Source organism: Ranitomeya variabilis, chromosome 2 (assembly GCF_051348905.1).
Source record: "Ranitomeya variabilis isolate aRanVar5 chromosome 2, aRanVar5.hap1, whole genome shotgun sequence".
In the NCBI taxonomy this organism is placed as follows: Eukaryota; Metazoa; Chordata; class Amphibia; order Anura; family Dendrobatidae; genus Ranitomeya; species Ranitomeya variabilis.
The window spans coordinates 850,817,995-850,845,093 of NC_135233.1; the positions used below are offsets into that span (position 1 = coordinate 850,817,995).

A 27,099-nucleotide genomic window follows, 5' to 3' on the forward strand; every position below is an offset into this window, starting at 1 on the left:
TGCTCACTTGGTGATTTTACTGACAAAACTGAGGGCACAAGTGCTCCTCACTTCAGCAGGATTGAAAACGCAAACACTCTTCATCCCTTATGCCATTAGAGAAGGTACCATTCTTACATTGGATGCAGTGATTAGGAGCCATGATTAGTTGGTAAATGTGGCAGGTTACCACTTAAGTCACCAATAAAGTAATGGAGAGTATGTCTGGCATTTGTTGTTTCAAACTTTTGGATATGCTGTCTAGTTCCTGTCATGTTAGAAGAAAGATGATAAATAATCAGCTTGGCCGGTCAGAGGGCATTATAGCTTAATTTCCCTGATGAAGCCCAATAGGGTGAAACATGACGGGCAGGCTCTGTTATGTTTTCAAAGAGTGATTCATTCTGAGGCTAATCACTAATATAAAAAATATAAGAGGAATTTAGAGTTACTTTCATGTCCTTTCTAAACAATAGTTGCTTCTAATGATGATACAGTATTTCATTCACCTTCTGCTAATGTTTTTTTAATTACATTTTCTTTTATTTCTATTAGGCAATGGAATTGAATGTGATGATATTGATGAATGTCTGACCACCAATATCTGCTCCCCTAATGCAACCTGCACTAACACAATAGGAAATTACTTCTGTACTTGTAAGAATGGATTCTCAGGTAAAGGAAAATAAAGATTTCAGTAGATTTCTCTGTATTCTGCCCATAGCAAGAGAAACCGTCAGGTGCTTTATAATATTTCAAGTGTGAGCTTGATGTGTTAATGTCTGTATTCTACTATTTTCATGAAACTAATTACACAATTTGTGTAGAATGGAGATTAATACATTTTCTTCATCAAATCTACTTCTAATATCACATTATATCCTCAGTTAATTGAGTATTTTGTATTAATCAGGTAACGGGACCCACTGTGATGATATTGATGAATGTCTCCTCAGTAATATCTGCTCACCTAATGCAACCTGCACTAACACAATAGGAAGTTTCATCTGTGCTTGTAAGAATGGATTCTCAGGTAAAGTAACATAACTGACCACAATTTATTAGTATGATAGTAAAAATACCATATAACTCTAAATTTCAGTGTGAGAACCTGCAAAGAATCATACAGTAGATAGAAGGCTCCTGCAGTCTGGTAGTGAGCGTACAGCGATTCCCAAGAATACTGCGATCTAGAACAAGTTCATCCACAATATTACTAACTCTACACTGATGGAACCAGAAATCTGTACTGTAACAATGGTTCTCATGTAAGAGAATCTAGTAACAGGATGGAGACCTGAATGGCCAATAATGCAGAAAAATGTAGAGCAGAAAGATGTTAAAAAGAAGGATGCTGGGAGGGATTTATTAATATTAGCATGCATATGTTTCTCAGGCAGCTAAAATTATGGACTTGTATGAAGCCACCAAATGTCCATGAAGGCTTAAGTTGCCTGCAGAGCTAGGATTTTAGCTTCATGGATTATACAGATAAAGCACATGAAGTTCACCTATACAAGCCACCAAGTGGCCACAAATGAAACATGGAAAAACTGCAGCAATTCAAGGTGTAACTGAGAACAGTTTTTTGTTGCCCTGTTCTTACCCATATGGCACAGAACACTAAATATTTGGGCACTCAGGGTGTTTAAAGCAGTCAGATATTCCTGTTTGGGCCCATGAACGGATACCAATCATATATCTAAAACTTAACTTTTACTAAGTTATTACTAAAAACGACTACATGTAGTCGTGTATACAAAACACAGTGTCAAGGTGCAACGTGCAAAAGTGAATAAGGACAAAAAAAAACTATTTTAAAAGAAACGAATTATGCAGGGTACTAGAGAACCCGCAACTACCACTGAATATAATTGAGTACTAACTTTATATCCAGAGTGTATCCGTATTCAGGGTTCTTATTATAGTACTAAGACCCTCTTTTTTAACACTGTTATTCTTGGATACTCAACATAATCATGTCAGGGTACTGTCAATCATTTATGTATACAGACATTTCAGTGTAACCATATCCTCTTTCTGGTAAAACACTGTGCTTTTTATTTAAAGTCCGTAATATATTCCTAATAGATATTACTCTTAAAGCTTAATCCATATAGATATTAGTTATTCAGTGGTGTGTATTTAGTATGCTCAACAGAGTGTACCATTAGCAGCATCTCAGAAGCAAAACAGCCTTCTTGCCCCTATACATTTAGATTACATCAATGCCCAAAAATGCAGTAGCATGGGTTCAGATAACGGGCTAATCTATATTAGATGTCTTTGGATATATTCTTCTAGAGATGCATCGTCGGCAACAACTCATAACAACCGCAGAATACTGCCCCTTGCTACTTTGAATACATCAATGCCCTCAAACACAGTGGCATGGATTCATATAGCGTGTTAGACATTTTTTCTGTGAAAACCACGTATACTCATCTGGGTCCAAAGCAAATCGTTCTGGGAAACCCTTCAATTAAAGTATACTTATCACCGGCACTCCTCATTCTTCTATTATTGCCGGGTTCCATGTCCATATAATGTCTTCCCGACGTGTTTCATCTCACTGATTCATCAGGGGATCGTGACATTTTAAATTGAGCAGAGTAAGCGCGCTCCTCTAGTTACCTGCCTTATATGCACTGTCGTGCCCTGCTTCCAGACGCCGAAACTCATCATTTCCGGGTTCCATAGCGTGTGCACCAATTGTGGCTATGTCACTCTGGCTACTGGAACGCAAGCGAAACAGCGTGAACAGCTGACATCACTCACGGCAGCCTGGAGTCTTACCGCTCGCTAGCTCTAAGCGCAAGCGCCCTTCAGGCGCAAATCGCTCTGTTTTGGACCACTTACTTGCTAGTGAGTGCGCTTCTTACAAACCAGCCGTGCTGCGCTCTTGGTTTGTATATAATAGATACACCTAAGTAGCGTCTGCAGTTTGGATAGTTTGAAAACAATAGGTGGGATATCTACCACCCTGGCTCAATAGGGGCATGTACAGGTATTAAAATTTATCTCTGACTCCACCTTACTTATATCTAAACGTACTGGGCATAAAGGCTAGCTATCCTCATGGACTTTTACAAAATCTGGAATTCTGGAGTAACAGCAGAGCAAGAGAGAGCATCAAACTATTTTTTTATTTGAATCTTGGACACAACAATCCTCCCATAGATATACTATTGGAAAGATAGAAAAGGGTGATACTACCTCCTATGCACCCTATGTGTCCCTTGTCTCAGGATACACCCTACCTGTCGCGGAGGTTCGCACCCTAGACCTGCTCTCTCTTGCTCTGCTGAAGCGCACTCACTAGCAAGTATGTGGTCCAAAACAGAGCGATTTTTGCTTGAAGGGCGCATGCGCTTAGAGCTAGCGAGCGGTAAGTCTCCAGGCTGCCGTGAGTGACGTCAGAAGTTCACACTGTTTCGCTTGCATTCCAGTAGCCAGAGTGACATAGCCACAATTGGTGAATGCACTATGGAACCCGGAAATGATGAGTTTCGGCAACCGGAAGCAGGGCGCGACAGTGCATATAAGGCAGGTAACTAGAGGAGCGCGCTTACTTTGCTCAATTTAAAATATCACGATCCCCTGATGAGTCAGTGAGATGAAACACATCGGGAAGGCATTGTATTGACATGGAACTGGGCAATAATAGAAGAATGAGGAGTGCCGGTGATAAGTATACTTTAATTGAAGGGTTTCCCAGAACGATTTGCTTTGGACCCAGATGAGTATACGTGGTTTTCACAGAAAAAATGTCTAACACGCTATATGAATCCATGCCACTGTGTTTGAGGGCATTGATGTATTCAAAGTAGCAAGGGGCAGTATTCTGCGGTTGTTATGAGTTGTTGCCGACGATGCATCTCTAGAAGAATATGTCCAAAGACATCTAATATAGATTAGCCCGTTATCTGAACCCATGCTACTGCATTTTTGGGCATTGATGCAATCTAAATGTATAGGGGCAAGAAGGCTGTTTTGCTTCTGAGATGCTGCTAATGGTACACTCTGTTGAGCATACTAAATACACACCACTGAATAACTAATATCTATATGGATTAAGCTTTAAGAGTAATATCTATTAGGAATATATTACGGACTTTAAATAAAAAGCACAGTGTTTTACCAGAAAGAGGATATGGTTACACTGAAATGTCTGTATACATATATGATTGACAGTACCCTGACATGATTATGTTGAGTATCCAAGAATAACAGTGTTAAAAAAGAGGGTCTTAGTACCACAATAAGAACCCTGAATACGGATACACTCTGGATATAGAGTTAGTACTCAATTATATTCAGTGGTAGTTGCGGGTTCTCTAGTACCCTGCATAATTCGTTTCTTTTAAAATAGGTTTTTGTTTGTCCTTATTCACTTTTGCACGTTGCACCTTGACACTGTGTTTTGTATACACGACTACATGTAGTCGTTTTTAGTAATAACTTAGTAAAAGTTAAGTTTTAGATATATGATTGGTATCCGTTGCTAACTTAATCTATTTCTTGTCGGATCCTTTAAAAAGGCTTTGCTGGTTGAATAATTGGGCCCATGAACACAGTGGAGAACTGTGCACACAGCTCCAACCTCCAAAGTGTATTACATGATTCTTTTGTTTTATTGTCTTCTAGGAAATAAAACCAATACATATATCTATATGAAATGGAAGGCTAATGGCGGCACAGTAGAGGGATCATATATCCCTATGGCAGTCCTAACATTGCTCCTTACAAAACGCTTGAGGACATAAGCCTTAATGATTGTCTGTCAGCACAAAATGTCTGATCAAACCAAGCATAGCACCGTACAGGGGACATAACCCTAATAAACACCATGCATTTAGTGTCAAAATCTATTGCTGCATTTGCCAAAAAATGTTCTTTATTCAAATATGCTGATGAGGTGCCTCAGTGCACCATTGTTGCGGCAGAAGAGCTCAGCGCACCTTCCCACCTTGCTTTGTTTCCTTTGTCTCCACACCCTTTTCCTTGATTGACAGCTCTGGATTTATAAGAGCTAAATGTGTTAATGATCATGTATCATGTATGTAATAGATCATGTATGTAGATAAATACTTTAATTTTGTTACAACATTTTATATTGATCAGGCAATGGGACCCACTGTGATGATATTGATGAATGTCAGACCGGTAATATCTGCTCACCTGATGCAACCTGCACTAACACAATAGGAAGTTACAGCTGCTATTGTAATGATGGATTCTCAGGTGAGTTCTGACTTGTCATTAATTACTGTGTTTTACTTTTTTAACAATACTTAATTGTAATCTTTTTCATACAATAGGGCCCAAGAAAAAAATGTAAACTATGCATAATTTTAGCAATCTGTGTAAAACTTAAGTTATTCTTATTAACCATTTTGATTCATAGAATGTAAAAGCTGTCCTATGTCGAATGTGGGTGCATAGAGGGGACTCAGGAGCTGATCCCAATCCTCACACGGTGGTTTCTAGCTCTCTGATACAGCTGACATTTTCCTCTAACAGCAGCAGCCAGTAGGGTTGAGCGAAATGGATCGGACAAATTAAAAAATCGCCGACTTTCGGCGAAGTCGGGTTTCACGAAACCTGACCCGATCCTAGTGTGGGATCGGCCATACGGTCGGTAATCAGCGCCAAAGTCACATTTCGTATGACGCTTTCAGCGCCATTTTTCAGCCAATGAAGGAGGACGCAGAGTGTGGGCAGCGTGATGACATAGGTCTCGGTCCCCACCATCTTAGAGAAGGGCATGACAGTGATTGGCTTGCTTTCTGCAGCGTCACAGGGGCTATAAAGGGGCGTGCACACCGACTGCCATCTTACTTCTGCCGATCGTAGCATAGGGAGATGTGCTGCAGCTTCGTCAGAAGAAGGGATATAGTTAGGGAGGGAAGATTAACCCCCAAACCGCTTGTGCTGTAACGATTTCCACTGTCTAATACCACCTTTGTTTTGCAGGGACAGTGGAGGCTATATTTTTGTGCATCAGCTCTGTAGCTTATAAGCCTCCCTGATAGCTGCATTGCTGTTTGCACCACTGCTGTGCAAACCAACTCCTTTTTTAAAAGCAAAAATCCTGTTGCTCCTTTCTGGACAGTTATATTGTTTATTTGTCCACACTTTTGTGTGCAGCAGTCCTTTTTATTGCTGCCACATACTTGTCCTGAGATCATTGTAGGGAGATTGAAATTGTACTACAGTCCTTGTATTTTTTCATATATCTTCCAGCCACTTTGGTTCAGTCTCCCCCCAAAAAAAGGGAGATTCAAATTCTCACAAAGTGGATATATTTCAGTCCTGTTAGTTTGTCGTATATCAGCCAGCCACTTTCGGCCACTTACATTGCGTTGTTTTATACACTGGGCCTGAGTTTTTGTTCAGTCTCCCCCCAAAAAAGGGAGATTCAAATTCTCACAAAGTGGATATATTTCAGTCCTGTTAGTTTGTCGTATGTCAGCCAGCCACTTGCTGCCACTTACATTGCATTGTTTTATACACTGGGCCTGAGTTTTGGTTCAGTCTCCCCCCCAAAAAAGGGAGATTTAAATTCTCAACAAGTTTATATACACCTTCTACCTTGTTTTACAGTACCATATAATGGTTGTTATTTTGGTTAGATTTTCCAAAAAATGAGGAAGTCTGGCGCAAGCACCAGTTCGAGTGCCGTTTGCCTGGACAGGTGAGTGGGCCCACTCTTGGGCGACGGCACTGGCAAAGGGTCCCTCATAGTACAATGAAGTGTCTCTGACGGTGGTGATGTACAACCAACATCAGACACACCGTCGTAATATGAGGGGCCCTGTGCCAATACCGCCGCCCACAAGAGAGTGTTCCCCCCCAGCTCAAACAGTGCTCTACCACTTGCAATACTTACCTCTCCCTGCTCCACCGCTGTGTAGTCTGTGCTGTTAAATCCTTCAATGGCACTGCCAATACAAATTTGTTGAAATGATAGATGATAGTTAAAATATACAGGGGCCCTGGCCTCCATTTAGACCGGTTAATACTTTGTGCCTACTGCCACTGTCTGCTACTCAGCAGAGGAGCCCACCCCTGTACCTAGCTATGCCACCTGTTTATTTATGAACAATTTTTTGGCAGTCATTTAGCCCACTTTATTATATGGGCCTACTAACTGTGTCTGCCACTCATTACAGTTGTCCTCCACTGAACAAAGCAATGCTGCCTTTTAGTCCTGTTACCAATTTTGAACTGCATTTAGGCTACTTTATTATTTGAGCCTACTAACTGTGTCTGCCATTCATTACAGTTGTCCCCCACTGAACAAAGCAATGCCGCCTGTTTAGTCCTGTTACCAATTTTGAACTGCATTTAGGCTACTTTATTATTTGGGCCTGCTAACTGTGTCTGCCACTCATTACAGTTGTCCTCCACTGGACAAAGCAATGCCACCTGTTTAGTCCTGTTACCAATTTTGAACTGCATTTAGGCTACTTTATTATTTGGGCCTATATCTGTGTTTCCTCCTCATCCTGCCCATTGCCCAGCCACTGCTAGATGAGTCTGCTGGTACATTGACCCAGACCACTGCATTCCCCTTGCACTCTACACAGCCAGAATCTGACCCTGCTGAAAGTCAGGTTCCCCTTCCCGCATACTATACCACCTTACAGGGCGACAAAGAGGAAGGTGCAGATGAAAGTGAAATCAGGTGGGGGGGCATAAGTGTTGGCGACGTCACTGGCACAGGGCCCCTCATAGTACGCAAAAGTGTCTCTGCCGGTGGGAGGCGCCATCCGCCGTCAAACACACCGCCGTACTATGAGGGGCTCTGTGCCAGTGCCAATGCCAGCGAGTGGGCCCCCCCTGCTTGCTCAGGATCACAGCACTTGCAAAGTTGAAATACTTACCTCTCCCTGCTCCACCGTCGTGACGTATTCCACGTTTCCTGGGCCCACGAAAATCTTGAGCCAGTCCTACCCCCCCACAACTTTAGCCAAATGACCCCCAGTTTTCAATGCTTAACTATTATTATAAAATAAATTAGTAAATTAAAATTGGCAAGCTTCAGTAATAAGAATTGATGTTTTTGGCATTAAAATGGGCACTGTAGGTGTTTTCCTGTCCTCTACTCACTGCCGACTTTGATTCCCCATTGACTTGCATTGGGTTTCATGTTTCAGTCGGCCCCCGACTTTTCGCAATAATCGGCCGATTTCACCCGACTCGACTTTTGACAAAGTCGGGTTTCGTGAAACCTGACTCGATCCGAAAAAAGTAAAAGTCGCTCAACTCTACTTAAAACCTATCAAGTCTTGGCTGTCCACCTAAACTGACATCCCAAGCATGGAGAGCACTAATTAGAGAAGGAGCCAATATGCCAATGGTCACTCTGGCTGAGCTGCAGAGATCCACAGCTCAGGTGGCAGAATCTGTCCACAGGACAACTATTAGTCGTCTGCTCCAAAAATCTGGGCTTCATGAAATAGTGGCAAAGCCGTTTACAGTTTGCCAAAAGCCATGTGGGGGACCTAGCTAGCAAGTGGAAGAAGGTACTCTGGTCATATGAGACCAAAGTAGAACTTTTTGGTCTAAATGCAAAACGCTATGTGTGTTGTGGAAAACAAACATTGCACATTACCCAGAAAACACCATCCCCACAATAAAGCTAGTCAGAATTCATGGGAATATAGAAGGAACATTTGTTAGAGGCTGCAAAAAACTTGAGACCTTCCAGAAGGATTACAACTCTAAACATTGACCAGTCAAAGAACACATCTAAATCCCATTGATTATCTGTAGCAAGAATTGAAAACTGCTGTTCACAGACACCTTCATCCAATGTAACTGAGCTAAATCTACTTTGCAGTGACTAGGCAAAAACTTCAGCCTCTAGAGGTGCAAAGCTGATAGAGACATACCCCAAAAGATTTGCAGAGGTAATTGTAGTGAAAGGTGGTTATACAAAGTATTGACTGATGGGGCTGAATACAAATGCATGTAACAATTTTCAGTTTACTGTTTTTTCAAATGTTTAGAAAACCTTTTATCATTTCCTTTAGGGCATGTGCATGTGTTGAGAAACATATCTGTGCCATTTTTGCATCGCTTCGCAGGAAAGCACAGCTTCAAAAATGACCGTTTTTGCTGTATTTTTGGTGTGTTTTTGATTAATTTGAGTGAAGTCAATGGTGAAAAAAGCAGGGCAAAAAACACATAGAGAATTGACATGCTGCAGATTATCTTCTGCACCAAATCTGCAAGTCAAAAATACTCAAATTGTGCATGACACGTCAGGTTTTTCATTCACTTTGCGCACATCAGGTTTTGCTTCAGATTTTAGTAAAATAAAGAACTTGGCACTCAACTTAGTATGTCTTTGCAAAAGGATTTTTTTTACAGTCTGTAAACGTTTCGGTCTTATCTAGACCTTCATCAGTCCGACTGCTTGTCACAGAAAGATTAAGGTGTAAAATTGTATACACAGGATTGGAGTAATGAGCTCCTCAAAATGTTGATGAAGTTCGGTAAAGGAGTTACTCCTATCAGAATTCATGTGTAGAGAATAGGAATAACTGTAGCAAGATAGCATATAGTAGACCTTATTGGGTTGCAGTCTTAGTACTGGCATAGAATGTGCCTATAATAGGATCATAGTCCTGGTGACACAGGGGCTTAATGTGCTCTGTATAAAAGGTCCCTGCTGTGAAAATAAGGTGAGGGCACAGTTGACCTATAAATATATGTCTGTCCTCCAGGGGCAGTGATGGTCAGGGGTTAATGTGTGCCAAAGAGGTGCAAAGTATCCGCCGCTCAGTCCTCAGATACCACGTCTCTTCAGGAATATTCAGAGTGTGATTTACATATTAATGGATTGACTTTAGCTAAAACTGTTCTCACTCTCATTAGGGGTTTCTTCACTACGTGGACATGCCCTTATCAGTAATGATTGCTGTAAAATAAATTAACATATATAGTCATATGCTGTACTGACGCCATTCCATAGATGTCAGAGCACTATCTATTGGGGTTAACATGACATTGTGAGACAAGTGACAGTGCAGAAACCCAATTCCGGTTGCTGACTGACTGCAGGGCTCATGTGACATAGCAATGTCATAGGAACCCTGAGAGCGACAGCGCTGATATCGCTGGTATGGCGCCTGTGCAGGAGATGAGTATATGGTAGCTTTATTTTATAATTGCAGTTGTAATCAAAACTGGAAAGATAGTGAGAGCAATAGGGTCTTATCTGGGTTACAATGAGGAACAGAGTCAGAGAAAATGCTCACCCTAAAAAGTTGTGTTAGTTTGAAAATCTTGGGTGCTGCAGATAAACAAATAGTATACCATACGGAAACTGTAGAAAGGTGGAGGTAAATCCACGCTACCAAAGGCATAAGATGCAGTAGGACACTCATGCCAATTGGCCAATTGTAGCTTTGGTCATCAATCTTATACAGCATCTTATACCTTTGGTAGTGTGGATTTACCTCTATCTTTATTTTACTAGCTGAAATACGTATTTAAAAAGTGGATGTCCAGGTACTGAACTACCCCTTTAATATAAGGCTTGTTTGTGCAGAGTGTCTTTTTATTAGTAAAGACTGAAAGACATTGGCTGCAGTTTCTCCTGTAGAATTTAGTATCATCCATTGAGACTTTATGACCATATTGTAAGACAAGTGTGGATGAGCTCATCATCTCAGGCTTCATTAATAAGTCATCATTTCTGTATTGTGATCAGGTAATGGGTCATATTGTGCTGATATTGATGAATGTGGAGGAAAGAACAACTGTTCAGCTGATGCCACCTGTACTAACACAGAGGGAAGTTACATCTGTACATGTAATGCTGGATACACAGGTAAGGACAATACATCAGCAATATGGGAAAGTAATGGAAGTGAATAGTTCATTAAAGTTTTGTACTTGTACAGAGATGTAGATTTTTTTGTTACTTAAAGCATAACTGAATGAACAACATATGTAAATTAATACGTTTTTATTATTGCATCTAACTCTAGTTAACCCATTCCTGACATATGACATACATTAGCAATATGTGGTAATAATAGAAGTTAGTAACTCATGTTATGGCCTTTTCACAGATGTAGCATCTTTTTCGATTTTCCCGAATCCGAATATTTCACTATTCGTTCATCATCACTAATAAAAACCCGATATAAATTTAGTAACGCTGTAATTGCACCAAGCCGAAGAATAACGTTCACTTATACTGCACGAGGAATGGCATTAAAAAAAATAAAATCAATTCTTCACCTGCTCTTGATTTTTTTATTCTGCCTCTCAAAGATCGCAGTAAGGCTCAGCGCACTTATATCCTGCGCTCTGCCCTGGGCACTTACACCAGGGTTTCAGTGTAAATCTCTGAAACACGTGATTCAGCCACAACCTCTGGCAGAACATTCCCTATAGTGAGGCAGATGGAGGCACTGTGGGCGCCATAGGACCTGTGATTCGGCAGTGTCCATCATTTTAGGATTGCATAAAAGTGCTGTCGGCTGCAGTTTTGTGCACTTCTGAAAAGAAGGCCACTGCTAAACAGAGGCCAGACGGAGTCCTGAGTAACTCTACTGCCTCATTATGGTGAATGGATCCCTCTGGGGTTTCATCTAAATCATGTCACTCAGAAATTTAGATGGAAACCCCCAAAGTGAGTGCTTAGCGTAGAGCGCCGGATAAATGTGATCCGAAATGTTATGTAAAATTTTCCCAATAAATGCTTCAACTCAATCCACAAAGAAGCAAGTTCCCACTCTGGTTTGTCATCTGTTAACGGAAATATAGGGGGATTCCACGTTACTGGTAGCACAAAGTCCATGGAAAAAGCGAAATGGCTACATAACCCTCCAAAAGAAATTCAGCAAATTCTCGGCTCCCAAATCAAAATGCCCCCCTCCCTTCTGAGCCCCACATTGTACCTAAACCACATATTGTGTCCAAATGTTTGGCATTTCTGAAGCGATGAGAACCCATGGAGTCAACATCGTCACCACACCTGTAGATAAATTCCCAAATGGGTATAATTTCCAAAATGGGGTCATTTGAGGGGGGGATTCTGTTCTTCTAGCAAATAGGGGCTCTGTATATGGGGTCTGCAAACTATTCTAGGAAAATCTGTGCTCCAGGAGGCAAATAATGCTGCATTCCTCCGTAGTCTCTACGTATGGTTAAGTAGTACTGTACAGCCACATATGGAGTATTGCCACATTCAGTAGAAATTGTGGGACAAATTTTGGTGCCATTTTTACCCATTTCCTGTGTGAAAATGTAAAATCTGGGGCTAAAACTAAATTTTGGTTGTAAAAATGTAGTTATTTTTTTTTCACTGCCTAATGGTATAAAATTCTGTGGCACGACCGTGGTGTTAATATGATCACTGCACCCCTAGATGAATTCATTAAGAGATGTAGTTTGTAAAATTGGATCACTTATGGGAGTTCTGCTGTTCTGACACCTCACGGGCTCTCCCAGTGGGTCATGGCAAACTATAACACTAAAATCTGGCGCTCCTTGCCTTCTGAGCTTTGCACTTTGCCTGAAAACATTTCCTGATTATATGTAGGACATTGGCGCACTCAGAAAAAAATGGATCTCAGTTTGTTTTAAAAAAAAAAAATCCTATTAGCCCTTAGAAAAATTAATAATTTGGGGCTAAAACAACATTTTGGTGGTAGAAATGTAATTTATTCTTTCTTCACCGCTCAATGGTATAAAATTCTGTGAGGCACATGTGGTGTCAAAATGATCACTGCACCCCTAGATGAATTCATTGGGGAGTGTAGTTTGGAAAAGTAGTTCACATATAGGGGTTTCAGTTGTTCTGGCACCTCAAGGGCTCTGTCAATGTGACATGGCACCCTCAAACCATTCCAGCAAAATCTGAACTTCAATAGGGAGCCTCTTCCCTTTTGAGCTTTGGATTGTGCCTCAAAAATATTCCCCCACATATGGGATATCTGCGCGCTCAGGAGATATTGCATAACAAACTGTTTGGTGCAATTCCTCCTGTTACTCTTATGAAAATGCAAAATTCGGGGCCAAAAAAAAATTTGGGGGGGGAAAATGTGATTTTTTGTATTTTCACGGCTCAACGTTATAAACTTCTGTGAAGCACCTGGGGGTTTAAGGTGCTCACCACACATCTAAATACATTCCTTGAGTGGTCTAGTTTCAAAAATTCGGTCACATGTGGGGAGTTTCCACTGTTTAGGCATATCAGAGGCTCTCCATATGGGACATGAAGTCTGCTAATGATTCCAGGAAATTTTACTTTCAAAAAGTCAAATGACGCTCCTTCCATACCGAGCTCTACCATGCGCCCAAACAGTAGTTTTATCCATTATATTGGGTATCGGCGTACTCAAGAGAAATTTCATAACAAATTGTATGATGCAATTTCTCCTGTTACCCTTATGAAAATGCAAAATTTGGAGCTAAACACATATTTCTACGGAAAATGTAATTTTTTATTATTTTCACGGCTCAATGGTATAAACTTTTCTGAAGCACCTGGGGGTTCAATGTGCTCACCACACATCTAGATCAGTTCGCAGAGGGGTCTAGTTTCCAAAATGGTGTCAATTGTGGGGGAATTTTCACTGTTTAGGCACATTAGAGGCTCTCCAAATGCGACATGGCATATGCCAATTGTTTCAGCAAATTTTGCATTCAAAATGTTTTCCCTCTCATGTGGGGTATCGGCATGCTCAGTAGAAATTGCACAACAAATTTTGGTGTCCATTTTTTCCTGTTACCCTTGTCAAAATAAAAAAAAATTGTATCTGAAGTAAATTTTTTGTGAAAAAATGTAAAATGTAAATTTTTTTTCCACATTCCAAAATTTCTGTGAAGCACCTGAAGGGTTAATAAACTTCTTGAATGTGGTTTTGAGCACCGTGAGGGGTGCAGTTTTTAGAATGGTGTCACTTTTGGGTATTTTCTATCATATAGACACATCAAAGTCATTTCAAATGTGAGTTGGTCCCTAAAAAAAATGGTTTTGTAAATTTTGTTGGAAAAAGGAGAAATCGCTTTGTCGAATTTTAACCCTTATAACTTCCTTAAAAAATTATTTTATTGCAAAAATTGTGCTGATGTAAAGTTGACATGTGGAAAATGTTAGTTATTAACTATTTTGTGTGACACATCTTTTTTAATTAAGGGTATAAGAATTTAAAGTATGAAAATTACAAAATTTTCCAAATGTTCAACAAATTTCCATTTTTTCACGAATAAATGCAAGTCATATCAAATAAATTTTACCACTATCATGGAGTACAATATTTCCCCAAAAAACAGTCTCAGAGTAAGGCCGGTTTCACACGTCAGTGGCTCCGGTACGTGAGGTGACAGTTTCCTCACGTACCGGAGCCACTGACACAAGTAGACACATTGAAATCAATGCATCTGTGCAGATGTGATTGATTTTTTGCGGACCGTGTCTCCGTGTGCCAAACACGGAGACATGTCAGTGTTCGTGGGAGCGCACGTATTACACGGACCCACTAAAGTCAATGGGTCCGTGTAAAACACGTACCTCACACGGACGTTCTCCGTGTGGCGTGCAGGAGACAGCGCTACAGTAAGCGCTGTCCCCCCCACATGGTGCTGAATCCGTGATTCATATCTTCTGTGCAGCAGCGTTTGCTGCATAGAAGATATGAATAATAGTGTTTAAAAGAAACATCTATCTGTCCGCCTCCCTCCCACCCCCTGTGCGCCCCCCCCCGCTGTTCTGAAAATACTCACCCGCTTCCCTCGTTGGCTGTCGCCGCTTCCTGTGCTGGCCGCTCCTTCTACTGTATGCGGTCACGTGGGGCCGCTGATTACAGTCATGAATATGCGGCTCCACCCCTATGGGAGGTGGAGCCGCATATTCATGACTGTAATTGGCGGCCCCACATGACCGCATACAGTAGAAAGAGCGGCCAGCACAGGAAGCAGCGACAGCCAACGAGGGAAGCGGGTGAGTATTTTCAGAACAGCGGGGAGGGGGGGCGCACAGGGGGTGGGAGGGCGGCGGACAGATAGATCTTTCTTTTAAATACTATTATTCATATCTTCTATGCAGCAAACACTGCTGCAAAGAAGATATGAATCGCGGATTCAGCACCAGATGCTGGTACGTGTGGTACCCAGCACGGTGCGTGTGGTACCCAGTGGGCACACGGGCGGCACACATGTGCCGCAAGTGTGCCACACTGATGTACACCAGAAACGTAGGGGCACACGGACACGGATAATTCCGGTACCGATTGTTTCCGGTACCGGAATTATCTGGACGTGTGAGACTGCCCTAAGTGGGATATGTTGAAGCGTTCAGCAGAAGAGGTTAGCGCACCTTCCCACCTTGTAATTTTTCATTTGTCTTCACACCCTTTTCCTTGATTGATAGCTCTGGTTTTACAAGAGCTAAATGTGTTAATGTTTGATATTCTTATAAGACTGTAACTATTTAGATTATGTACGTAGATAAATACATTTTTAATATGCCATCTGTCTCTAATGTTACAACATTTTATATTCATCAGGCAACGGGACCCACTGTGATGATATTGATGAATGTGAGACCGACAATGCCTGCTCACCTAATGCAACCTGCACTAACACAATAGGGAATTACACCTGTACTTGTAAAGATGGATTCTCAGGTGAGTTCTGACTTGTCATTCATTCCTGTTTTTGCTTTTTTAAACAAAGTCTAATTGTAATATTTTTTGATACAATCAGGCCTTAGCCCAAAAATGTAAACTATGCATACATTTAGCAATCTGTTTAAAAATTAAGGTATTCGTATTAACCCTTTTCTCTCTTAAAATGTAAAAGCCGTTCTATGTCCTATGTAGAATGTTGGTGCATGGAATGGACTCAGGAGTTGACGGTGGTTTCTGGCTCTCTTATACCGCCGACATCTTCCTCTAACAGCAGCAGCCAGTGGGACCTTCAGTGTCTGCTGTTTATACTCTGCTATTTGCGACAACCTCAGTTAAATCACCCAATCCTGCCCAGGCATCCATTCAAGTGTCCATCAGAATACCTGTGAATCACAGGCTTCAGTAATAAGTCATCATTTCTTGTGATCAGGTATTGGGTCATATTGTGCTGACATTGATGAATGTGGAGGAAAGAACAACTGTTCAGCTGTCGCCACCTGTACTAACACAGTGGGAAGTTACATCTGTACATGTAATGCTGGATACACAGGTAAGTGCAATACATCAGCAATATGGGAAAGTAATGGAAATGAATAGTTTATCAAAGTTTTGTATTTGTACACAGAAGTAGATTTTTTTTACTTGAAGGGTAATTGAATAAATGATATATGTAGATTCATACGTTTTTTTTTTGCATCTACCTCTAATATATCATTAGTTAACCCTTCATGACAAATGACATACATCAGCGATATATGATAGTAATGGAAGTTAGTAGCTCATGTTATGGACATGCACACAGATGTAGCATCTTTTGACATAAAGTGAACCTGTCAGCAGGATTTTACTAACTACAGACAGTGTCAGAAGCCATACAGACGAATATGTACGCAGAACAACACATAAAGACCCCCCCCGCAGGCCACCCTGGAGCATGAGCATATCATTAACTGAAAACTACAAACAAAGATTAACCCCTTAAGCCCCAAGGGTGGTTTGCACGTTAATGACCGGGCCAATTTTTAAAATTCTGACCACTGTCCCTTTGAGGTTATAACTCTGGAACGCTTCAACGGATCCTGATGATTCTGACACTGTTTTCTCGTGACATATTGTACTTCATGATAGATGTAACATTTCTTTGATATTACCTGCATTTATTGATGAAATAAACGGAAATTTGGTGAAAATTTTGAAAATTTTGCAATTTTCCAACTTTGAATTTGAACACTACACTGATGGGACCAGAAATCTGTGCTGTAACAATGGTTCTCATGTAAGAGAATGTAATATTATTAACACATCAGTAACAGGATGGAGACCTGAATGGCCAATAATGCAGAATAATGTAGAGCAGAAAGATGTCAAAAAGAAGGATGCTGGGAGGGATTTGTTAATATTAGCATGCATATGTTTCTCAGGCAGCTAAAATTACGGACTTGTATGAAGCCACCAAATGTCCATGAAGGCTTAAGGTGCCTGCACAGCTAGGATTTTAGCTTCATGGATCATACAGATAAAGGTTCACCTATACAAGCCACCAAGTGGCCACAAATGAAACATGGAAAAACTGCAGCAATTCAAGGTGTAACTGAGAACAGTTTTTTGTTGCCTTGTTCTTACCCATATGGCACAGAACACTAAATATTTGGGCACTCAGGGTGTTTAAAGCGATCAGATATTTCTGATGGGGCCCATGAGCGCAGTGGAGAACTGTGCACACAGCCCCAACCTCCAAAGTGTATTACATGATTCTTTTGTTTTATTGTCTTATAGGAAATAAAACCATTAACGTATCTCTATATAAAATGGAAGGCTAATGGCAGCACAGTAGAGGGATCATATATCCCTATGGCAGTCCAAACATTGCTCCTTACAAAACGCTTGAGGACATAAGCCTTAATGGTTGTCTGTCAGCACAAAATGTCTGATCAAACCAAGCATAGCACCGTACAGGGGACACAACACTAATAAGCACCGTACATTTAGTGTCAAAATCTATTGCTGCATTTGCCAAAAAATGTTCTTTATTTAAATATGCTGAGGAGGTGCCTCAGTGCACCCTTAGTGCGGCAGAAGAGCTCAGCGCACCTTCCCACCTTGTTATGTTTCATTTGTCTCAACACCATTTTCCGTGATTGACAGCTCTGGATTTATAAGAGCTAAATGTGTTAATGTTTGATATTCTTATAGGTCAGTAACTATTTAGATCGTGTATGTGGATAAATACTTTTTTATTTTGTTACAACATTTTATATTGATCAGGTAATGGGACCCACTGTGATGATATTGATGAATGTGAGACCAATAATATCTGCTCACCTGATGCAACCTGCACTAATACAATAGGGAATTACATCTGTACTTGTAATGTTGGATTCTCAGGTGAGTTCTGACTTGTCATTCATTACTGTTTTAAATTTTTTAACAATACTTAATTGTAATCTTTTTTTATACAATAGGACCCAAGCGAAAAGATGTAAACTATGCATAAATTTAGCAATCTGTGTAAAACTTAAGTTATTCTTATTAACCCTTTTGATTCGTAGAATACAAACGCCATCCTACTGTATGTCGAATATGGGTGCATGGAGGGGACTCAGGAGCTGATCCCGATCCTCTCTTGTACAGCCGACATCTTCCTCTAACAGCAGCAGCCAGTGCAACCTTCAGTATCTGCTGTTTATCTCCTTATACTCTGCTATTTTTGACAAAGACAGTTAAATTACCTAATCCTGTCCAGGCATCCATTCAAGTGTCCATTAGAAAATCTGTAATATGGTTTTGGGGTGTTGATTGGTTGCCATTGTGATTGGGGATTTACTCAAGATTTAGACTAAGTTCACTTTAGCGTTTGATTGCGCAGCGTATCATCCGCATGCGCAAAAGCATGTCAAAATGCATGCAAACGCATAATAACACAGAGTTTTTTATTCATATCATCTTATGCATGATGCAAAAAAAGCTGCGTTTGTATTATTTATGCGCATGTGTTCGATAGGATGCTGTATATAGACCCTTGTACAGAATAAATTCTCATCTTTTGCTGCTGTATCCTGCCACAAGATGGATCTTTGCATGGAGAGTTAATATCATAATCTGGATTTGGATTTGAACTTGGCTTATGCCTTTGCTGTTGCTGGTTATGAAGAAAGAAAAAGAGAAAGACGGAGAAGACGTCGTCCTCACTACTGGTAACACCCCATTGTTGAAGTCCAAGAGAGCTGCAGAACCTACCACTCATTCTACACTGAGCTGCGTGCAAACCCTTAGAAGTTTTTCAACTACACAAGGATGTCGGAACAGAGCTTTGATGACTTGCTGCAACGTGTGCGAGGATCCATCACCAGGCAGAACACAGCTATGGCGAGCAATTCCTGCTGAGGAACGTCTGTTGGTGACCCTAAGGTACGTAATTTTGAAAAAAGAAACACCTTCCATTAATATGATTGTTCTAAAAGCCATGTACTGATTTTTTTTCCCATCTTCTGTTCAGCAGATTCCTGGCTACTGGAGAGACCTTATCATCTCTCCATTTCCAATTCCGGATTGGAGTGTCCACCCTTTTTTTGATTATTGCAGACACTTGCTGTGCTTTATGTGATGTTCTGCATGCAGAATTCTTCCCCCAACCCACAACTGAACTGTGGCTGGAAAATGCTTCAAAATGTATGGACATTTGTAATTTTCCTAACGGTTTGGGGGCTGTAGAGCAAACACATTTGCATTAGGAGACTAGTTGGAAGTGGATCCGAGTTTTTCAATTATAAAAAAATACTTTTCTATTGTTTTCATGGCGATTACAGATGCTGACTGTAGATTTGTCACCGTTGATATTGGCTCATTTGGAAGAGGAAATGACTCACAGACTTTTAAAAACTCTGACATGGGCCAACGTTTCTATGGTAATGATTTTAATTTTCCACAGCCACTACCTCATCCCAACACAGAAGGCCCATCAATGCCATTAGCTGTGGTTGGGGATGAAGCATTCCAAATGTGTGCCAACCTCCTAAAACTGTACTCAAGTCGGGACACAAAAAAGATTTACAATTACCGATTGACAAGGGCATGATGAACTGTGGACTGTGCCTTTGGATTGCTGGTCTCTAAATGGCGCATTTTGGGAACTGTCATTAAACTAAAAATTTATACTATTGATGAGGTTGTGAAAGCGTGTGTTGTTCTGCACAATTACATCCTGGCTAAAGAGCGACCAAACTTTGAACTTGATGAACCTGTAACTACCACATTGCGTGATTACCAAGATCACCCTCTGAGGACTTCAGTGGAAGTTGCCCAAATGAGGGATGCATTTGCTGCCTACTTTGTTTCTGATAATGGACATCTGGCATGGCAAGATGACATGGTTTAAGCTGCTAAAATGTACCTGTGATGTTAAAATGTACCTGTGATGTTAAAATGTACCTGTAATGTTAAAATTTAACTGTAATGGTAAAATCTACCTGTAATGTTTGCTGACTGAAATAATAAAAAAAACCTCTAGTGAAACAACTGTTCCAAGTTCCCTCAACAAAACAATACCCATAAGTGTGTGTTTGCGGCGACGGCGCATAAGTGTGGCAAACGGCGCATAAGTGTGGCGACGGTGCATATAGAGATAAAGAACATTCTGTGAATGTGCAAACAAAAGCAAAATTTTATTTAACAATAAAAAATTAGCTTTGGGGAATGTTGGAGGGTGAAATATGATGGACATGGGGAGTGTGGAGCTGGGATGATTGGCTAGCATGTGTGGATGATGAAAGGGTTCCAGGGGAAGGGTCTACAAAATGCATGGGGTCTGGGAGGTCAGGGATGGGAGTAGATACATTAGAAGTGGAAGCGTGGGAAGGGAGAGACAAATTAAAAAACACAGGCACATTGTAAGGTGAGGGTGGAGGTGGAATGAGAGTTTTAGGGGTACGTTTGCTGGTCCTAGTCTTCTTCTTGGTTTGCTGTGCTGAACTGGTACTGGCCTTCTTTTGCTTCTTTTTTTTTTCTTTGGCTTGAGGCTGGTACGCAGGAGGACTTGGCATGGTGGTGGAGGTAGATAGGCATGCAGCAGGACTCAGAATAGTGGTGGAGGTAGACAGGGGTGCGCAGCAGGACTCAGCATGGTGGTGGAGGTAGACAGGCATGCAGCAGGACTCGGCATGGTGGTGGAGGTAGACAGGTGTGCAGCAGGACTCGACATGGTGGTGGAGGTAGACTGGTGTGCAGCAGGATTCGGCATGGTGGTGATTTGAGGCATGTGTGCAGCAGGACGGCATGGTGGTGAACCTGGTTAGTGGCGGAACAGCTGGAAATGCCATGTGTAGCTGCTGGAAGTACCGAGTCTGCTGCATAGCCTGGCTGTAAGCAGCATGGCAGGCCTGCATCACATTCAGCTGGAGTTCAGGCGTAAGGTTTTCCGACATGACCCGCTCTACAGCATTAAAAAAATGTTGTGCTGCTCTCTGAAGGTCGGCTTCCTGGTGGTCAAGGCGTTGACTTCCAGGAAAAGTGAGTTCACATGCACAAACCCACTTTCCAGTCTGTCTCCAACGGACTTTAGGCCATTCTGGAAGACCGAGCCTATGTGAACAAACTCGGGCATGAGTGGCCTGTCCCAGACCTTCTGCCGCTGGCGAGAAGAGCCAAAAAAAAAGTGGCAGAAGATTGGGAAAGAGGAAAACCTGAAGGACCAGCTGCCTGTTCTCCAACCTGTGAAGCCTGCCCACTTGCTGCATCGCTGGTGCATGACTGGGACTGTTTGGTGGCTGTTCGATGAGGGGCCGCTCCAACAGAGGACGATCCAGGTTCAGTGGTGCTGCTCCAGGTTCTGTTTGAAAAAGAAATGAAAAACATTACTACAAAAAAATAAAAAAATTTAAAGTGCCAACATATCCTGTGGAAAAGAAAAATTCAGATGTTATACCATGGAATACAAAACAAAAATACTTATGTTCGATGACCAGCCGCAGGCCTCAGGAAGGAGAGACTATGAAGGTACTTGTATTTGGAAATCTTTTGAGCAGCACCACTTTTAATCCGACTCTCCTCTCTCATGTTCTTATTGAAGCGATCCGTCATCAAACGCCACCAGACTTTGACTCTCTTCACTGTGAAGGTGGAAAAAAAAGAAATTGTAAAACAATGCACCACAGGTTCACTGCCGCGTCAGACCACATTGCAATACTTACAAAAATTATTTCTGACTTGAGGTGTGGCATGGTCCCAATGATCCAACAGCGATCTAGCCACTTCATCCCATAGCCGCCGAATGACCACAGTGTCCTAGTGACGCTGATTCCGGATGTCCCACAACGGAACTCGCTCCTGCACCAATGTTATTAGGAGGTCGTTGTCAATGGTGGCTTCACAATGTGGAACCTAGAAATCAAAGAAACACATTAATATAGTTGTAAAGATAAAGCAAAACAAAACAAAAACAGTCAAGAATACTTACCCGCCGTCTTTCCACCAGAACTTGGGCCTGAGTCTTCTCCTGCTCTGCCAGACTGGAACTGTTCTGTAAAGAAAATACATGATTTTACTACATATGTCATATTGACAGTCAATACTTACCAATCAGTAGCAAATGTATGACTTCTTCAGTCTCCTGTCCGCTCTGCGAGGTGTGCTGTTCACTGCAGGACATCTTTGATGAGGAATGCTGCAAGAGTGACAAAAGTGAATACAGACTGTAGTGAGAGAAACAGACAGACCTTTCATAGCTTCTATACTCACACCCTGAATGAAATCCAGAGTCTTCCTATCAGCAAAACAGTCTTCAGATAAGCAAAACAGTCTTCAGAGCAGCAAAGCACTAACATTCGCTTCCAGAGTCTTGAGAGCAATGGACTACCTGTTTCCAGACCCCCCTTTTATATCAGTGTTTCCTGGACATGATTAGTGTGAAGTATGCATGCGTATAGAACGCAAGCATACGCATGTCCTTGCATACCAATCCGTTCCCATATATAATAATGCATTTTTTTAATGCACTCATTTGCAATCATCTGCATGCCAATGATTGCGCAATATTTGACACCTCAAAAAATGCAACAAGTTGCGGTCGCCGGACCCCGCCGCAGACCGTGAAATGATGCATGCATACAAATCCACAAGCGAATGCATGCAAAAGCATGTCCCTGAGTACACCATGTTAAATATATGTACACATGACGCATGCAGATCTATGCAGATCAAACGCTGCACGCACAGATGCAAATGTGAAACCAGCCTTACTCTACAGCCTTTTTTGGAAGTGCTTCTGCACTTTCTGGAATTATGACAGGAGTTATAGTAGACAAAATTGCAGGTTTATTGTCGATGCTTTTCTGAGTCCACCGACTCCTTCCGCAGGACAACGATACAAAAATAGCTATCACATTAGTACCTAAGGTCATCATTGGGTTATATTCTCGCCGATCAATATCTACAATTATCAGACCTTGGGCTTTCAATTCTACTCGCCCCACCTTAATGGTCACCTCCTTATACCCCACTTGTGGCAAATGCTGACTATTGCTGGCGACTACTGTCAGATCATTATCTGGGCCGCAGGTAATATCAGAGTCAGCCCAGTACCGTTTGTACAGAATATATGGCATAATCGTCACCTGGGAGCCGGTGTCCAGTAAAGCGTTCATCAGGATGCCATCAATCACAACTGGGAGGACTGGTGGTCCTCCGAAGTACTTGGCTCACCATCTTTGTGGGCCTGGTCATCCTACTCCTGGCGATTGGCCCTCTTCCCCAGGGGTTGCTCATTTAAATTGCAGAATCTTGCAATGTGCTCTGCCTTGCTGCAGCGGTGGCAAATGGGTGGTCCATCCTGGTCGTAGCGATCGTTGTCTCTCCATCTGGTCAGTGGGATCCTCTTCTGCCATCAACACGGGATGTCATCTGGACTGGAAGCCAGCTGGATCTTCTCCTTTGGGGACACTTGCATGGACTGCACGGTTTTGGTTAGTGCAGCCACACTTTTGGTCAGCTCCTGGACCTGGAGATGCAGTCCTGCAGCAGGGTCATTAGCCCAGGTATGCGCGTCGGCCTCAATGGAGGCCTGAGGAAAGGATGCTGCTTCCTGGTGGTATGTAATTGCTGCGTGCCTAGGGGGCACTGTGCAGCTGTAATTTGGTTCGTGCAGCACCCGGATGGCCCTACCTTTAAAATGTGCAAAGTCCAGGTCAGGGTTTTGCAGGGCCAAGATGCACAGCTGTGTCCTATGCGTGCTGGACAGGAGTCCCTCAATAAATTTCTCCTTTAACAATCTGTCCTCATCTTGCACGCCATCAGAGTCAACTTGCTTAATTGCCCGCAGCGCCTCCTGGAGATTAAGGGTATAGTCCCGTATACTGTCCTGCACCCTTTGTTTACACCAAAAGAATCTCATTTTTATCTCTGCGGCAGTGCTGTTGTCAAAGGTATCCTTCAGCCTAGCCAAGATTTGCTTAACAGTCCTTTTATCCGTGTCTTGCCAGGACTTTACTTCTCTCTGTGCTGCACCAGTTGACTGGCCAGTGAGGATGCTGACTTTTTGATTCTCAGACAGGCGGTACACTTCAAACAAACTGCAGAGTCTCTCCTTAAAATCGCTCAGGGTGTGTGACTCCCCTGAGTACTACTGTAACCAGGCTGCTCCCAGTATGTACGGCATTGATAACTGCATTATGGAAGCTGTGGCTGCGGCTTCCGCTGGACCTGGCCGGCCTATGGGGGTTGCGGCTGCCACGGGATGTGGCTGGATCATGAAGGGGTACGACTGCGGCCACTGCTGAACCTCCACCCGGATTGGACATTTTCTCCTCCCCCCTAGTTAACCTCAGCCAGGCTCTGGGTATCGTTACCAGAGTGAGCGGTTGCTCCACCAGCGGTCTGGATGAGGCTCCTTCTGGTCTTGTTTTTTTTTTTCTTTTAAGTCCGGGGGCTCCTGCTTTTCTGCCCGCTGATGGCAGAACAGGGAGCACCACTTTCCTTCATGCTCTCTCTTTGGCTCTGCCCATGAAGACACACCCCTCTGCTCCTCGCATGCTGTGCAGCATGAAAAAGTCTAGGGTGCACAGGACCCAGTTTACTGGATCTGTCCATCCTGTTACTGATGCTAGAAATGCGACGTCCGCTAGGGCCATGGGGTACTCGGAACTGGGTTGGACGTTCTTAAAGGGGTGGTCACAGCAGCAGTGACCTGGTCCGTGGCCCTGGGCATGCAATAAAAGGGATGAGGGAAAGTTTGTAGGGAAAAAGGGTAATGCTCGTGACGCCATCTGTGGTACTCGGCTATAGATGGCTGATGCTGCTTAAGGGTATGGCTGTGGCCGGTGGTGTTGCAGCTAAGATGGTTTGACTCCCCACAGGTGGAGTGGGGCCCCAGGGCTACCAGAACAGTCTATGAGGGGTTGTGGATGTTGGGGTGCAGGAAAGATTGGAGGACACAGGGACTGTAGTTTCTTTACCTTTAATTGCAGGTGCAGCCCGGGGCATTGGTGACAGGTGATCATGGAGGTCCGAGCAGCCTGGAAGCATTTCAAGATCCACCTAGCCAGGTGGATTTCGAGGCCTTCCCTTAGTGCTGCTTCCTAGGTACCTTGATACCTTAAGCTATCCACAAGTCCCTATTGCTGACTGTCCATACAATAGTACATTCCCTGCATGGCAGGCAGCTTGAGCCTGTTCCAAGTGTCACTTTCTCGTGGTTAATCTAGCCTCTCGTTTGCTGCTGTGCCTCAGAGTGTCAGTTGTGGCTAGGAGACCTGCAATCTCCTGTCACTCAGTCCTGGGGTGAGCTCAGTCGCAGCTCCAATCCCACAGGTTGTCCTCTCACTTGCTTCCTCTTCCTAAGACTAGCTCTGATTGACTGACTAACCCCGCCTCCAGGCCAGAGCTTATAGGGAAGCTCCCCTGAAACTGGGTTTAGAGCTCCCCCTTCTGGTCTGGAGTCAGGAAAGTGTGGCATGCCAGTGTTACCTGCTAAGGGCATCCCTTCTTGCTTCCAGGCATAACATCACACCCTGTGAAGGAGGCAATGCTACTGTGGCAGCCGGACTCCAGGGGTGCCACACAACTCTCTTTCAAGCTCATTTATTCAAACCCTGCCTTATAAAATAAAAATAACCAAAATACTGTATATTTGGCAGTGGGTACATGGATGGCAAGCATTCTTTTTTTCTATACTGTGTGAGGCAGTGACCAGTGGGTTATATGCGAGGGTAGCTATGTGTCCCCCAGGAATTATGCAAAGAATCATATTTAGGTAATGGGAGAGCATTGCAGTCACAGGTATAGCTGTGATTGCAATGCAGAATAAAAGTGACTGTTGATCTTGGGCAAGCTATTTGTCCAAGCCAGATTTAGAAAAACCTGCTGTGGGCTTTTATTTTTGAAACAGACTACAGGAAGGTAGTGGGGCAGCCCATTTCCTCCCCCATTTTCCATGTGGCTTATGGCTTAGGTTTTGTAAGCGTGCAGAGCAGAAGACTCTGCAGGGTCAAACTGTGTGAAGCAACACAGAGACATTGCGGAGCCAACAGGCCTGGCACCCTCAGATTACACGGCGGTGCAGTCCCCCATGACAAGAGGTCCCGGGTGCGAACTATCTTGTTTTCCCATCTGCAATCCAGAGGATACCGTATGCTGTTTATATTGCGAGTTGTGAACATTAAACTACGTTTAGTTTGAACTTTTCTGGGTCACTGCCTGTATGTCCACTATTCTATGCTTTTTAATCATTATATCTATTGCCATACTGTGGGATCTTACTTTCTCTCACTGTCCATTTTCTCCATAAAATGTCTGCTGCATTCCCTGCCTCTTTTTTCATATGGGCCATGACAGTCATTACTACATTACTACATTATTACATATGCTATACCTTGTGATGTGAGAGCTGCAGTGCATTATAGGATAACTCTTCCATTACAAAAGTAACGTGGGCCCTCTCTGGCTGATACAATATTTTAAAATTGGCAACTAGTGGGCAGCACGGTGGCGCAGTGGTTAGCACAGCATACTGTGGGATCTTACTTTCTCTCACTGTCCATTTTCTCCATAAAATGTCTGCTGCATTCCCTGCCTCTTTTTTCATATGGGCCATGACAGTCCCTCCTTATTACATATGCTATACCTTGTGATGTGAGAGCTGCAGTGCATTATAGGATAACTCTTCCATTACAAAAGTAACGTGGGCCCTCTCTGGCTGATACAATATTTTAAAATTGGCAACTAGTGGGCAGCACAGTGGCGCAGTGGTTAGCACAGCAGCCTTGCAGTGCTGGAGTCCTGGGTTCAAACCCCACCAAGGACAACATCTGCAAAGAGTTTGTATGTTCTCTCCGTGTTTGCGTGGGTTTCCTCCGGGTACTCCGGTTTCCTCCCACATTCCAAAGACTTACTGATAGGGAATTTAGATTGTGAGCCCCAATGGGGACAGTGATAATAATGTATGCAAACTGTAAAGTGCTGCGGAATATGTTCA

The 27,099-nt window shown here is 42.6% G+C and overlaps 1 protein-coding gene across 1 annotated transcript in view; it reads left to right on the plus strand.

Annotated features, from left to right (window-relative positions):
• The window catches only part of LOC143803972 (uncharacterized), a 254,169-nt gene that overhangs the window by 55,764 nt on the left and 171,306 nt on the right, over positions 1-27,099 (plus strand). The window contains exons 3-9 of the mRNA XM_077281723.1: positions 535-654; positions 893-1,012; positions 5,104-5,223; positions 10,706-10,825; positions 15,516-15,635; positions 16,069-16,188; positions 17,904-18,023. Coding sequence (XP_077137838.1) covers positions 535-654; positions 893-1,012; positions 5,104-5,223; positions 10,706-10,825; positions 15,516-15,635; positions 16,069-16,188; positions 17,904-18,023 — 840 coding nt within the window. The remainder of the gene's footprint in view (positions 1-534; positions 655-892; positions 1,013-5,103; positions 5,224-10,705; positions 10,826-15,515; positions 15,636-16,068; positions 16,189-17,903; positions 18,024-27,099) is intronic.